At 43.1% G+C, this 16,047-nt stretch overlaps 1 protein-coding gene across 1 annotated transcript in view; it reads left to right on the forward strand.

Moving 5' to 3' along the window:
* DOCK1 (dedicator of cytokinesis 1) overlaps positions 1-16,047 on the forward strand; it is a 478,132-nt gene that overhangs the window by 381,139 nt on the left and 80,946 nt on the right. Inside the window, exons 34-37 of the mRNA XM_077258384.1 lie at positions 8,482-8,567; positions 8,751-8,907; positions 10,494-10,534; positions 11,998-12,088. Coding sequence (XP_077114499.1) covers positions 8,482-8,567; positions 8,751-8,907; positions 10,494-10,534; positions 11,998-12,088 — 375 coding nt within the window. The remainder of the gene's footprint in view (positions 1-8,481; positions 8,568-8,750; positions 8,908-10,493; positions 10,535-11,997; positions 12,089-16,047) is intronic.

The following is a 16,047-nucleotide window of genomic DNA, read 5'->3' on the forward strand; positions in this document are numbered from 1 at the left end:
AACAGCGCACCATGTGGTCAGACAGGGAATTGTAAATATTTATTTTAACTTATGCGTGCTCCTTCTGTGTCTTGGCTGACTCTTTGTCTATTCCCTTAACTTTTTGTAAATTGAGTTTGTCATGATATAATCTCAATACCATATTGTGCCGTTCATAACAGAAAATTTCAGGTTGGATTTCTCCTTTGCCTTTCAATAGGAGGAAAACCTTGAATGCTGCTTGGGAAGTGTATGATTACATGCCAGCTAGAATTAATCAAAAACATTCACCGGACTCTTGTCCAGCATTCACATCAATATCCAATTCCCAATGCTGCCAGAAGTGGCCACATCGATATCCCAAGGCTGACTGACCCGGCCACATCGATATTCCAAGGCTGTCTGATGCGGCTACATCGATATCCCTAGGCTGTCTGACACAGCCACATCGATATCCCAAGGCTGTCTGACCCGGCCACATCGATATCCCAAACCTGTCTGACGCGGCCACATCGATATTCCAAGGCTGTCTGACCTGGCCACATCGATATCCCAAGGCTGACTGACCTGGCCACATCAATATCCCAAGGCTGTCTGACACGGCCACATCAATATCCCAAGACTGTCTGACACAGCCACATCGATATCCCAAGGCTGACTGATGCGGCCACATCGATATCCCAAGGCTGTCTGATGCGGCCACATCGATATCCCAAGGCTGTCTGACGCAGCTACATCAATATCCCTAGGCTGTCTGACGCAGCTACATCGATATCCCTAGGCTGTCTGGCACGGCCACATCGATATCCCAAACCTGTCTGACGCGGCCACATCGATATCCCAAACCTGTCTGACGCGGCCACATCGATATCCCAAACCTGTCTGATGCGGCGACATCGATATCCCAAACCTGTCTGACATGGCCACATCGATATCACAAGGCTGTCTGATGCGGCCACATCGCTATCCCAAGGCTGTCTGACATGGCCACATCGATATCACAAGGCTGTCTGATGCGGCCACATCGATGTCCCTAGGCTGTCTGATGCGGCCACATCGATGTCCCTAGGCTGTCTGATGCGTCCACATCGATGTCCCTAGGCTGTCTGATGCGGCCACATCGATGTCCCTAGGCTGTCTGAGGCGGCCACATCGATATCCCTAGGCTGTCTGAGGCGGCCACATCGATATCCCAAGGCTCTGATGCGGCCACATTGATGTCCCTAGGCTGTCTGATGGGGCCACATCGATATCCCTAGGCTGTCTGATGCGGCCACATCGATATCCCAAGGCTGTCTGACGCGGCCAGATCGATATCCCAAGGCTGTCTGACATGGCCACATCGATATGTTAAGGCTGCCTGATGCTGCCACATTGATATCCCAAGGCTGCCAGACCAGAGCCCCAACACGTCTCCTACCGGCCGACATCTTCAACTCGGTTTGTGATTAATCAGCACCACATCGATGACATCGCGCCAGGCTTACTAATCAAAAGAGGTGCCAGAAATGAAGTTCATAAGACTCTGATCTGGTGGCCATCGACTACTGACTAGACCGCTGTATTAAGATTCTGAAAATCTTTTAACTCAAATCTTATCCCAGCCACTTGCATCAAGGGAAGACTATGTAATATATTGACAGGCCGTGTGCACACCTCTATGGCGTCCATATGCTATATATATGGCTATATATGGCTCCATATGACGTAAAGGAAAGGTTTATTGTTGTAATAAACCCATTTTATGTACATAGAAGGATCTAATGAAAATAATCAAATAATTAAAACAAGTGTTTTATCTGGAGAAGCCCAAGTTAAATGTTACTTAGCTGAGCGCCACCCAAGAGGATTTTCTTCATATGTTTAATAAGTTTGTGAAGGAAATGCACGGTTTAATTGTTTTAGTAAATAGGGATTGTAGATATGCTATGAGACGTAAATGCTTCTCTACGCAGGTGAATGAAGAGCTCGAGCTTAATAATTATTGGTGCAGAGAGCATTTAAGTAACTAGAACTGTACTCATTAAGTTTTAATTGAACTGAGACCTAAATGGGCCGAGACAGCCAACTGTAGAGACAATGCTGTTCTGCCATTTCCCAGCCTACAGGAGGAAACGAAAATCCGGGGCTGTCTATGAATGCCTACATTAGTGGATCTGTTGTCTTTTTAAAAAGGCAAGACACTCAATAAAGCGAATCCCTTGGATATTGGGAACTCCTGCAGTCATATTCTGCCGCAGCTGAATTTAGCAAATGATTTATCATTTATAATACATTCTGTCTCTTCACATCAGATTGTGTTTTATTTTGTTTTTAATTTGTGGGGTATCTAGTTTGAAAAAAAAAAACATTTCCAAACACCCTTATAAGGCCTTAAGTGGTCATATTCAAGACCCCTTTCTATTAAACAGAGTCTAGAAAAAAAAATATCCCATACATCAGAGTGTAATACCTCACTTCACCTGCGGGACTGCTGCAGAGAAATTGTATACTTGCTGCTGCTCACTCTGATCATTGAAAGTCCCAGCAACAGGACACCCTGGGATTTTATTATTGTTTTGCCATTTAAGTAACTGAAAGATCTTACAAAATAGACATTCACTTTGGATTAATTCTGTCATTAGTAGAGATAAGCAAAAAGATTTGCAGGACCATGGTCTAACGGTCATGTCGGTAGTCACTGTGAACTGCCTCCTACCTACCAGAATCTCAAACTCCTCTTGGAGTGATGTCATCATGGTGGCATAACACGGGCAAGGCGTCACGCTGGACCAACTAAAATAGGAGCCGGGGATGCAGGAGGTTCACAGGACCACAGACTACTGATATGGCAGCGGGACCAAGATCCTGAAACTCTTTTTTGCTTAACTGTGATCATTTAGGATATCGGAGTTTGGATTCGTCACATGGCTATTTCTATCCTGCCAATAGTCTTTCAAGGGATTCCCTGATTTAGACAGTCTCTATAAGTAAGCAGAGACCCTTGGCAATAAGTTGATCACAAGGAGATGCCCTTTTTTAGAACCCCAGAAATAAGCTGTAAACTAATCAGTACCGTAAGTGCTTTATTTACCTGCAGCGCCTCCTCAGGGAAGGATAAGGTATTACACAATTAAAAGGCAAGATGTGGCCTCGAGCCCGAGAGGCGCTCTCTGTGAACTGCTCTCGCCTATGGCAAAGAAGTGAAGATCCTGAACAGAGGGATCTCCTCTATTAACACAAACTTGCTTAACACCACATTAAAACAAGTTTTGTAAAGCGCTTTATTACCCTTTTCCGGTTTTCATAGCTGAGATGGGAATGCGTGTCTACATGCGGCAGCCATGATTATGTAATTAGCGACGCAGGCTGTGCCACGCTACCTCATTAGGTAGGAACTCCCAAATTTGTGAAATAGCGTAGCATAGCCCGCTCTTCTTTCTGGCCATAGCCATGAAAATGTAACATGGGAGGTAACTGGTCAACGTGAGCCACTTTTTATACCCGGAACACCGGATCCTCCTGCATTGTGAGGGTTCTATTTGTTGGGAGCCCCAAATATCAATCCTTTACAGTATATCCTATTCATTCATGACAAACTTTACAGGTTATCAGTATTAATATAAACATGTACAGGGTACTGAAAATCCATCATTCCAGAACACGGAGGCTTCACATCCAAATAAGTCAGGACAGCCAAGTCATGAAGCCATTTTTCTGCTTCTTCCTAGCATGGGTCTGTCCATTGTGCCTTGGTATTCTTCTTCTTTTTACTCAATCCGTACTGTCAGCTAATATTATGTTACTACTTGTATTGCTTGGTTTTTCTCTAGTTTTAGAAGTTGCCAAGAGATTTCTCTTTATTTATTGATTGACCATTGACTTTTAGTGTAGCATACATAAATGTCAGGCCTGACATCAGCTTGGCTTTCTTCTGTAACATGCGAGACCTTAGACTCGAGCTAATGTTGCCGTTGACAAATTTATTGATGTCTTTGTGTTTTTGTTTTTTTTCTGTATACCACACATCACCAATATAGAACGTCTGGTTGTTGCAAAAACTAATATATAAATAGTAAGTTTCTTTATATTTTGGCAGTAACATTTATTGGGTATTACAGCCTGATCAGGTTCTCTATCATCTGTCCACTGAATTGGTGATAACTGTTAGATTGGGCTGGATCCCCACTGGTTATCAGGAGAGGGTCTTCTGTCCCCCATTCTTCCCTGGTGCTATAAAATCATAGATTTTCCTCCTGGACCAGCATCACTCTGTCAGCCACCGGACTCATGAGATAATAAAAATGTCACTTGGCTTCAGCCTTCAAAGTTGTGTCCAAGTAGAAGAACGGTGTTTCTTCCCACGGCCAACATTCTGAGGGCCACTGATTGTCTGCAGTGGTCAGGTTTCATTGTTTATGAGACGGACAGGGATTGCAGGGCTCAGGGCAGAGCTGGTCTGGCAGGTAAACTTACAATTATTTATTTTTTATGGAACATACTGGAGCAATTAATATTGGACACCCCCCTTAATGGAGCAGCAGGGTGCATGCATGACCTACGTCTCCAATGAAGTCTTGGCTGCAGTTCTGTGGCCAGGGGAGGACAGACAACACAAGTCCCCTGTTGTGGCAATTGCCGTGATAGGTTATAAATTTTTTAGGCTGCAATAAACTTTAAAAGGGAATCTGTCGGCAGGATTTCACTCCCCTAACGATATGCTCATGTAGTTCTTTCAAAGGCAAGTCCAGCAATACCTTTACATGGTCAGTCCGTTCCTCCATTACTGAGAAATCTGCAGTGGAATTGATATGGTAAATCGAAAGCCTCTGTCACTCCAGCTCTATTCCCCGCCCAGCGCCACCTCCTCTTCCTTGACTAACTGTTTCTACGCTGTGCAGCTAGGTGGGATTAACCCGGGTCATAAGGTCTGCAGGGTACATACAAGCCACATTACCTTGGTATTTAGATGCAGCTCTAGGGAAGCAACTAGCAAGTGCCCCAGCTTCAAAACCCAACCCCCTCCTCTTAAAACCAGCAAAAGAACTTAAGAAAAGGAGCAGCTTTTTCTTTGGAAGACTCATACATTCATGATGGACCATTTACCTAAGGCCAGTTTCTCACATCCTGATATTTCCGCTACCGGAAAAAAAATGAGTCATTTGAATGGTTTCTCATTGTACAATCTTAGTCTTGCTCGCACTACAGCCTTGCATCGCTGTGGTCTGGGGTTCGTACACCAACCAGGGTTTTAGGTTTACTCCCAAAAGAATACTAATAGAACAAGGTGTGTATTCACACAATGCAAAATTATGGTTAAACCGCATAGTTTTTTGACAAAATTTTCCTAAATCGATGTTGTGGGGTTTTTTCGCCTAAAGTTTTGGAAAAATTACCTTGAAAAAGTTGGCGTTTTATCACAGTCTCGCAAAGTGTGAACGCAGCCTAATTAACTTTGCATGAAGTAGGTCTAAAGGTACCTTCACACTGAACAACTTAACAACGATAACGATAGTGATCCGTGACGTTGCAGCGTCCTGGATAGCGATATCGTTGTGTTTGACACGCAGCAGCGATCAGGATCCTGCTGTGACATCGTTAGTCGGAGCTAGAAGGCCAGCACCTTATTTCGTCGCTGGCTCACCCGCTGACATCGCTGAATCGGCGTGTGACGAGGATTCAGCGATGTCTTCACTGGTAACCAGGGTAAACATCGGGTTACTAAGCGCAGGGCCGCGCTTAGTAACCCAATATTTACCCTGGTTACCATTGTAAATGTAAAAAAAACAAACACTACATACTTACATTCCGGTGTCTGTCGCGTCCCCCGGCGTCCGCTTCCCTGCACTGTGTCAGCGCCGGCCGGCCGTAAAGCAGAGCACAGCGGTGACGTCACCGCTCTGCTTTAGGGCCGGCGCTTACACAATGCAGGGAAGCGGACGTCGGGGGACGCGACAGACACCGGAATGTAAGTATGCAGTGTTTGTTTTTTTTACATTTACACTGGTAACCAGGGTAAACATCGGGTTACTAAGCGCGGCCCTGCGCTTAGTAACCCGATGTTTACCATGGTTACCCGGGGACTTCGGCATCGTTGGTCGCTGGAGAGCTGTCTGTTGTCTATATCGCTGCAGCGTCGCTTAATGTGACGGTACCTTTAAAGTGTGTTTGAGATAAGGACGTCGGATTTTGGGACCGATAAGTACAACGGTGCACAATAGAGATGCTGCTTTATAAGAAATGGAAATAAATGATTAATTATTTTTTATATTTTATGTTAATTGGTTTAATAAATTACATCTAATAGAGCAACAATTCTGAGAATAGTCCATTTGTCATAGTTTTATGTGTTACTTGTGCCTGGCTTCATCTCTAAGGTCTCGGCCTCAAAATAGCAAAAGGTCAAACCTCTTCATCACACTGTGTGCTCTCTTTTTTCACCTTTAACATTCATCTAAAATGATGAAAACATCTAGGTTTCAGTTCATTTTTGCTCTGAAAAGGTCACATTTTTGACAGTAGTTAACATATTAAATTAATCAAGCAGACAATTCTGCTGAAAGGTTGTAAACGATAATAGATAATACGTAATTATGGGAAGAGATAATGATAGTAATTTTAATTAAACCTAGATCCTGTTTTCCTTTCTTTAATTATGTTAATTTTTTCTGGAAACTGAAAAGTGAGCGGAAAATAAACCAAGAGATTGAAGCAATAATATTAGTTTCTGGTTAAAATAATAATAATAAAAAAAGCTTACAAATCTGCTTAGTATGTTCCTCATGTGTGAATTGCACTGATCAGAAAGGCCCTTGCAGTAGAAATGGAAGCAGACCCAGGAACATACACCCCTCTGGCTTGGTTTGGCTGCTGAAGTTTGGTTCTTTTTGGAGAAATAACTCCTCTCCTAACTTACTTCACCATCCATTCACCAATCTAGGTCATATTTCTAAACAATAACTGCACCTCTAAGACTTTTAAGCCACAATTACATGAAGTCTCGGCAAAAGCACTGATGACCGTGTGTTTGGCTTTATCTGATTTTTGGGACACAGCGGGGCCATGTCCCATCCCTAAGGTCCCGTCAGGGCCGTGCTCAGTCCCTGAGGCACCCAGAGGCTCATGTACTGTTCCTGAGGTACCCAGTGGGACCGTGTCCCATCCCTGAGGTACCCAGTGGGACCATGTCCCATCCCTGAGGTACCCAGCGGGACCCTGTCTCGTTCCTGATGTACCCAGCAGGGCCATGTCTTGTCCCTGGGGACCCAGTTGGACCGTGTCTCATCCCAGATGTACCCAGCAGGGCCGTGTCTTGTCCCTGGGGACCCAGTATGGCTGTGTCTTGTCCCTGGGGTACAGAGGGGGGCCGCGTCCCCTCCATTAGATACTCAGGGGGCCATGTCCCATCCCAGAGGTACCCAGCGGGACTGTGTCCTATCCCTCATGTACCCAGCAAAGGTGTGTCCTGTCCCTGGGGACCCAGCAGGGCCATGTCTTGTCCCTGGTAACCCTGCGGTGTCGTATGTTGTCCCTGGTAGCCCAGCGGGGCCGTGTCCTTTTCCTGGGGACCAATCCGGGCCGTGTCTTGTCCCTGGGGTACCCAGCGGGGCCGTGTCTTGTCCCTGGGGTACACAGCAGGGCTGTGTCTTGTCCCTGGGGTATACAGCAAAGCCATGTCTCATCCATGGGATACCCAGGGGGCCATTTCTTGTCCATGGGATACCCAGTGGGGCTTTGTCATGTCTCTCCTGTACCCAGTGTCCCGCCTCTGGGGACCCAGAAGGGCCGAATCTTGTCCCTGGTAACCCAGCAGGGCCGTGTCTTGTCCCTGGTAACCCAGTGGGGCCATGACCTGTCCTTGTGGACCCAGCTGGGCCGTGTCCTGTCCTTGGAGACCCAGCTGGGCAGGGTTCTATACTGCTCCTCAGTGGTTAGTGCCATATAGCTGGGGACCCAGTAAGGCCGAGTCCTTTCCCTGGGGATCCATTGGGGCCGGGTCTTCTACCTGGGGATCCACTGGTGCAGTATCATATAACTCGTGATTAGACACTGCAGTATCTTCTCCCTGGTGGCACACTGATGAGGAACATATTGTCCCTTTCCTGGTATTATGATCGGCTTCTTGGAGATTGTGATATAATGGCAGTTTTCTGATGATTGCCAAAAACAATATTTTAATTGGGTTAGATTTTCTGGCAGATTGCATTACGTCCAATTGCCCACTAATACAATTAAATGCATGTTGTTAAGATTGGGGACAATAAGCTATTAGAAGTTGGTCAACATCAGGGGAGGTCATCTGAATACATTTTTCTGCTTCACTTGAGCTTCTACTCTTGAGAAATGTCATATATTTAGGTTCTATCCTTGAAAACAAATGCAACATTATCCGACTTTCAGGACTATCAAATGCTGGACTAATTTATTTTATTTTTTTTCTAGATTCAGTAGCCACAACTGTTTCTTGAAAAGTTATTGTTTGTATCTTATTCTTGTTTCCTTTCCATTTCTTTTTCCCTATAGTTTGAGAACGAGATCATCACCAAGTTAGACCACGAGGTAGAAGGAGGGCGAGGGGACGAGCAGTACAAAGTGTTGTTTGAGAAGATGTAAGTGTTGATTACCCGTTAAGATTTATACCTAAGTATAGGCACACGGGACAATAACAAGCAAACCGTGAACTTTACAGTTCGCTTATAATTAAAATGTGCTAATGAAGCTCTTGGCGTAAAATAACGCTTAAGTCAGGAATAGGCCAGTGACAACTTATTTTTTTTTCGGTTTTTTTGCAGACTCTTGGAGCATTGCAGGAAGCATAAATACCTGGCCAAGAGCGGAGAAACTTTTGTTACGCTGGTTGTCCGACTGATGGAAAGACTTCTAGACTACAGGACTATTATGCACGATGAGAATAAGGAGAACCGAATGAGCTGCACCGTCAATGTCTTGGTCAGTGGCAAAAATAGAAATGTAGACACCAGTCCTGTATTATCTCCCTTTTATTCTAGAGCAGGGCAGTAGGGATACAGACTGTGGACTTTACTTTATAAAGAGTCACCAGGTCAAAAGTGCTCAGTTCTTGCCTTTCTTTTATTCCTGGAGTATTTAATTTTAATTTATTTATTTTTAAAATCCACCTTACGATTCCAGAAATTAGGTTTTTTTTGTATTTACTTCTGAATTTTTATGGTCTTTATCAAAGGGGAGTGGCTCACAGGATTCCTTGGGGGCGTGTCTTTAGGTTGCTCTGCATAATTACTCTGTGAGCCACACCCCCCTAGTAAAGACAATAAAAGTTAGCACTAAATAAAAAAAACACGATTCTCTGGAAATTTATGGCAGATTTAAAAAATAAAATACATTTTCAGGGTCGTAACAGGAATAAAGCAGTTTATCTATAGATTATGCCGTACATTAAGCATCTGATAATTGAGAGTCCCCCATAAACTGTGTGACACCCCCTTACACACGAACTCTCTGCGTGACTAATTGTTGATGTGGAGGGAGCTGTTGCCCTACTTATAAGGTCTGCCTGCCGAACAAGAGGGTCAGTTTATTAACCCCTTTCTGACATAAGACTTTACAGCTGAGCCACCTCCATACAGGGATGGGCTGGCTGTGCTATACAGCCGGCACCGAGCTTTAACAGTAGTGATTATAGCTGTAGGCATCTGATCGTGCCGCCATCAACCCCTTCAGCTTATGCTACAATCGTGGGGTGCAATCATAGGTTCCAGTAATTAGGAGGACCCCAAAAAATGGGTAAAGTTTAAAAACAAACCAAAAAAATATATTTATATAAGCATATTTGGTAACACAGCATTCATTAAATTGTGATCTATCAAAATGAAATTCTTGGTGAATGCCATATTGAAAAGAATCCAAATGACAGAATTACCGTTTTCCCCCAAAAAAATGCAAGAAAATTTGTTCCGAACGTTGTATGCACCCCGAAGAGGCATTTCTCACAAGGGTATGACATCACCTAAAGTGTAGGTGGAAACTAGGAAACCCCGGAGGTAACCCCCGTAAACACAAGGGAGAACAGTGCTAACCACTGAGCCACCCTGCTGCTTGGAATAGATTCTCTATGTTGCAGCTGTCGAACAGCCGCGAGACATGCAGCCGCGGGGACTCGGACATATTATTGGAGCACATTCCACCCCTTTAATGAGCTGTTGATTGGGCACTACTTGCCCTAATACTCGTTCTCAGAGTTTGCGGCTCCTAATGTTCTAGCCTCGCTCATCTTACTCCTGGTTTCGTTCCCTCTGTAAGTCACATCTAAATTTTAGAGGTCGGATACATAACTGTTTATGGAGAATTCCCAGTCTGGAGGAAAGTTTCCTCCCGTTACTGTAAAGCACAATAAACCCCCAGGCTAAGTGCGGTGACTCAGAGTTTTCTGAATTTACATTCCGGCTGACCATGAATATTCATGCGCTATTTTTTCTGTAAACTGCATTTGTGTGACAGGTTGCAGAAAAGATGAGTAAAGGCACTATTTGTTATGTTTTGTTTTTTTGTTTCCACAGAATTTCTACAAAGAGATTGAGAGGGAAGAAATGTATATTAGGTGGGTATTGTTTTATATAACATCCTTAGCACAGGGGAAAAATGAAAAATCAAAGTGCGGTGAACGGCTTTCAGATTCTTGGACGACCTTGTTGTCAGTGATGTTTTACCAGAAAACGTCTCCCCGGGGGCAGAGACCGCTAAGCCTAGGGGAATGTATTCAGGGTCACCCCTAATAGTCTGTGCAGGGGCACAAGGGTGCTCGTTCCTCACAATAGTCAGTGTTTTTCACGTAAAATCCTCAAGCATTAGGCTCAGTTCACACAAGTGTATTTAATCAGTTTTTCTTGGATTAAAAAATGATTTCTCCATCTTCTGCTATCAAACAGTCCGTAAATAATGGACAGTACGTGAATGGCATCCGAATGCTGTTCAGTTTTTTTTTCACTGATCCATAGACTTATGTTGGCGACTTTTATTTGACACTTGGATCAATATCGGATGAGTCTCCATGCTTGTGCGTGGAAAACTTGGACCAAGGAAAAACTGGACATGTGAACAGGTCCATAGACTCTCATAGGTACACAAACAGGTGAAAAACACAGATGGCACTCATGTGAGAAAAACTGACATCTGAATGAGGACTTACTGAGATTAGGAAGGGTTAGTACTTGTCCATGTCCTTTTAATAAATTGCTTACCCTAGTCCCCTTTTCCCAGATCTTACATTTGAGAAGAAATACTTAAATAAGCTCCGCACTTTCAACAAGCAAGTGAATATAAGAAACTTTGTAATATATCTTATTAGAGAAATATGCCCCATTCTCTACTCACCAGTAACTTCTTTCTATCCCATTTCCCTCCCCCACCTTCAGACCTCATCATTCACACTGATATTTTGCTAAAAATCAGTCTTGAGAGAGAGTTTCTCACCCCAGTGCTGGATTCCCAGCTGCGCTGCTCAGTGCTGCTGCTTCTGAGAGTGAGTTACAGAAAGATAGGGGAACTGGTATCCCTTATGTCTGTATGCGGTGTATGGGAAATCAACTGAAAATTAAAAGTGGAGTCTGCATTGGGAAAAAAAAAGTGGTTGAACACAAGACACAAGCCATGTAAAGGCCAGAAATTGTTTACGACAAAACCTAAGATAGAAACAAAATGAGCAGATACTCTGCTGTAAGTAAAAAACAATAGTGCATATAAATCACATGGGGTACTTAGTAAACACTGTTTTTAATCAAAAAAGCATAAAAACCATAACACCGACAAGGTGTACCTCAGTCGGCATGGTCCTAACCTCTAGCATTAAAACCTCACTTAGTGTCAGATGACTCCAATGTAGATGGGAGGCAGAATAGGACCGGGACTGACTGGTCAAACACTTTGACTGTATTAACAGCTCCTGATCTGTCTATAGGGGTAGCCACCATAGATATCCTATGTAAATGTATCAAATATTAATTAGAACCTTTGAGATGTGCCGAGGAGCCATTTTCCACCTTTAAAGCCCTTTTTATGTTTTAGGTACTTGTACAAGTTGTGTGACCTGCATAAAGAATGTGATAACTACACGGAGGCCGCGTACACGCTTCTGCTACACGCCAAGCTTCTAAAGGTACCGAGCAGAATATGCACAAAAGTCGTCATCGTTGCATTACATTCTTGTGTTTTAGAAGGACTAGTCATCCTCATACGTATACAGGGTATGTCATGAGCAGCTGTGTTATACAGCAGGCACCTGCCTCAATCAGCAACAGGTCTAAATAGCTCTGATTGCTGCTATTTAACCACCTAGATGCCGCTGCCAGCAGCATAAGTGTTGCTGTCCCGGTTGGCCTCCATTCTTGCCCCTATTGGCCAACCAGAGACTCGATTTGTGGGATGTTGATCAGGTGCCATTGCAGCCTGGGGACTATCGATGACTCCTGTCGCTGCCATCCTTGTACTCATTAATGCTAAGGTATTTCAGTATACAGTACAAGCAATTATTCTTCGATTATAGGTTCAAGTACCCTAGGATGACTAAATAAAAAAAATAAAGTAATTAATCAAAGTTAAAAAATATATACAAGTTTGAGTCAACACCCCATCCCCTTTACCCAATACAAAAAAAAAGGAATTGAAAAAATATATAAACATCCTTCTTATCATCACATCCTAAAAGCGCGACGTATTAAAATGAATTATGTAACGCGTAGAGTAAACTGTGAAAAGCAAAAATAGCTAAATGCCAGGGTAGCTTTTTTTTTTTGGTTGCAGTATCTCCCCCCAATGATACAGTAAAAAGGGATCAGAAGAGGATATTGAAAAAATCAAGCCCTCACTCCCGTCCATCGATGGGAAAATAGAAAAGTTAGATATCAGAAAATAGTGACACAAGACCCCCAATTTTTTTTTTAAATAATTTCTTTTTTTTTAGAAAGTTCAGAATTTTTTTTAACCACTAAAATACTAAACAAAAAGTTTGGTTTCGTCAAAATTGTAGTGACCTGAAGAATCATTCTGCCAGGTAATTTTTTACCGCAAACTAAACGACTAAAAACTGACGGAATAGTGTTTTGGTTTTTTTTTTTTATTCCACCATTTCACTTCAGTTGCATTTTTTTCCGCCCGCTTTTCAGTACATTATATGGAATGGTAGCGTTCAGAACTACAACTCATTCTCCAAAAATCAAGTCCCCGATAATAAAATAAAATTATGATTTTTGGAGGGGGGAGGGTAGGAGAAAATGAAAGTTCAAAAATGAAAATTGTCCACAGTGGGTAAGAGTTAAAAATACAAATGAAAAAAAAGTGGTTGGAATAAAAAGTCCACAAGTATTTTTTGTGTTGGTTCCGGTGTTTAATTGAAGGACTTCTTACCTGCTTCTTGTAGAGACGTTCAGCGGCTCCACTTCCCGATTTGCAGAGCTGTCACCGCTGTTCCCATAAAGAACATTTCCTTCAATGCTTTAGAAACGGAGATCACTCATAAAGTTCTGCTACTTAGTTATAAAGTGTCTCGTGAGACGTTACATTTTTATGAATATTTCTACGAGTGTTTTTCACGGACTAGTTGGCTGTAAATTGTACAGGCAAGGTCCGTTTCTACCGCAGTTTCCTGGAAAATAATCAGGGTAGATTTATTCGCGTTCGTCAATAAGATCATTCACCGGGAACATCGTTTTATTTAGCTGCATCCACCGTAATTCATCTCTGTGATTAGTAACGAGAGCGTTTAGTTGTGGAACAGGCCTAACGGTCAGATAGGACGCCCAGACATGAGCAATATATCACATCTGTAGTTACTTCACTTTGTGGAAGAACTAAAATTGCCAAAAAATAAAGAAAATACCTGCAAGATGTACTAAAGAAATAAATGGGGTTAAAATAGTAAATGTATACAAATATATATTTCTGCTATCGTAGATCCCTGATGTTCATCTATTGCCTTCAGCTCAGCATTCAGCAACAACACAACCGGACTATGCTCTGCTCAAGGAGGCTGGCTTTGTATTGGCAAAGACAGACCCCCTTTTTTGTCATTGAAGGGGTCTGGCTTAGCTGTTGAAAAGAGCAGTCAGCCTGCCCCCTTCATAGACATTTTCTGGTCGTGTGCCAAAACAGGAAATACTCTTTTGCATCTAGCATATGGCCAGGATAGTAGGGGGATAGCTGAAGATAACATTTCTAAGCCATCTATATGGGTATGTAGTTCATAGAAAGCTGGTTAAAATGATACCTTGATATCTGCAATCCCATGTCTTATTCCAGAGAAATCCATGCTTTTATTAATACATGAGCTGTTAAGGTCTATGGGTCGGACATAGATCTCTCAGAGAATTTGCCTCCAGATTCTTTCTATTTTGGAAAAGGTAACTAGTGTGTATAAGTTAACCTTAAAGCTTTGCAACCTGCCCAGAGTTAGGGCCCCAACAAACATTAGACGGACGTCGGCTGAACTCCTTTGTTACGATATATAAAGCGGGGGGGGGGGGTCAGTTGGCAGACGGCATGACACACAACAGGATGATAAGGGGGTGAGGAAGGCCATACCAATAGGGAATTGAGCAATGGTCACTTCCTGCTCAAACCTGAGCCTGACCCTGCACTCCCCTAATGCCCTAAGTGGGTCCTTCCCCCCACCGCCATCAGGAACCTCGTCCCTCGCTGTCACCTCATACTTCCCTGGCTAGTGCACTGGCCGGCAAGGGGCACTAGCCTCAGCACTGCAGGTAGTACAACACAGGGGACAGTGACAAACACGAGACAGACCGGGTAATAACACAACTTAGCTTTGCAACTTCCCCTGCTGCAAAGCACCGCACAGCAGAATAAAGGCACCAGGATCACGAACTCATCACGAAACCAGCTGATAAACCACAGCAGCCAGCAAGCTCCTTACTCCAGGCTTGGTCACTGTAGATTGCTCTATCAGTGACAGTCAGCTGATGCATCAGGTGACCATTTAAAGGATGGTGGGAGTGGTCACCACCCACATCAGCTGACCTAATACTCTGCAGTTACAACAGATTGCCAGCGAGGGAAACTGGCATTAACCCCCGCTGGTCCTGAAAAGCTTCATTTAAATCCTAGTGGAACCAGAGCTGCCACAAGTCCAAAAATGGATTGGGACACCCTTGATATCAACAATCTAATGTGTATGGTGGCCCTCTCGACTCTCCCTGACTTCATCTGGATCTGGTATGTCTGATTTAGGACTACCGATCCCTTTTGTTCTGTGAGATAAGTTGCTGTCAGAGATGTCGGATAGTGATGAGCGAACGTGCTCGGATAAGGTGTTATATTAGCATGCTCGGGTGTCTTCAGTGTGTTAAAAAAAAAATACATGTTCGAGTACCCGCAGCTGCGTGTCTCGCGGCTGTTCAACAGCTGAAAGACAAGCAGGGATTGCTTGTTTGTTCGACCACTGATATAGTGTCAGTTAACTCGTTGCTAATGGTCGTAACCATGGATACTTAAGGTCCTGCAATGCCTCCACATGAAGAAAGAGACATAGCGAATCAGAACAACTAGACTTCATTTCTAATTGTAGGTATTTGCTAATTTTATTATTATTACACCTACTACTTATTGGGGTAGGATCTTGGACATGGGACGCGACGGTCTCAAATTCTGCACGGTTTAATTTATTTTTTCTGATACAGAGCTCCAAATCCTCTGCCAAATTAGAGTTAAACGACTGCAGTCCTGAACATTAAAGGTGTACTTTAATGTTGAGGACTGCAGTCGTTTAACTCTAATTTGGCCGAGGATTTGGAGCTCTGTATCAGAAAAAATAAATTAAACCGTGCAGAATTTGAGACCGTCGCGATATTGTACAGTACCTATAAATTATTCTGAAATTTCTTCATAATGACCTGGATATTTTTCCAATTCAGTTGATTATTTTTGCGCCGATGACTGTCAAGATCGCGATCAGTTTGTAAACTATTTGACAGATATCGATTTAAAAATTATTTTTTAAATAGTTTTTTAAACTTTTGAAATTCTCTTTAAAAAACACAATGCTTTTAGTGTCCTATGGACTTTCCTCATCTAATCTATTTTTTTTTTTCCTTTTACCCAATCTTA

This window comes from Ranitomeya variabilis, chromosome 4, assembly GCF_051348905.1.
Source record: "Ranitomeya variabilis isolate aRanVar5 chromosome 4, aRanVar5.hap1, whole genome shotgun sequence".
Taxonomy (NCBI): domain Eukaryota; kingdom Metazoa; phylum Chordata; class Amphibia; order Anura; family Dendrobatidae; genus Ranitomeya; species Ranitomeya variabilis.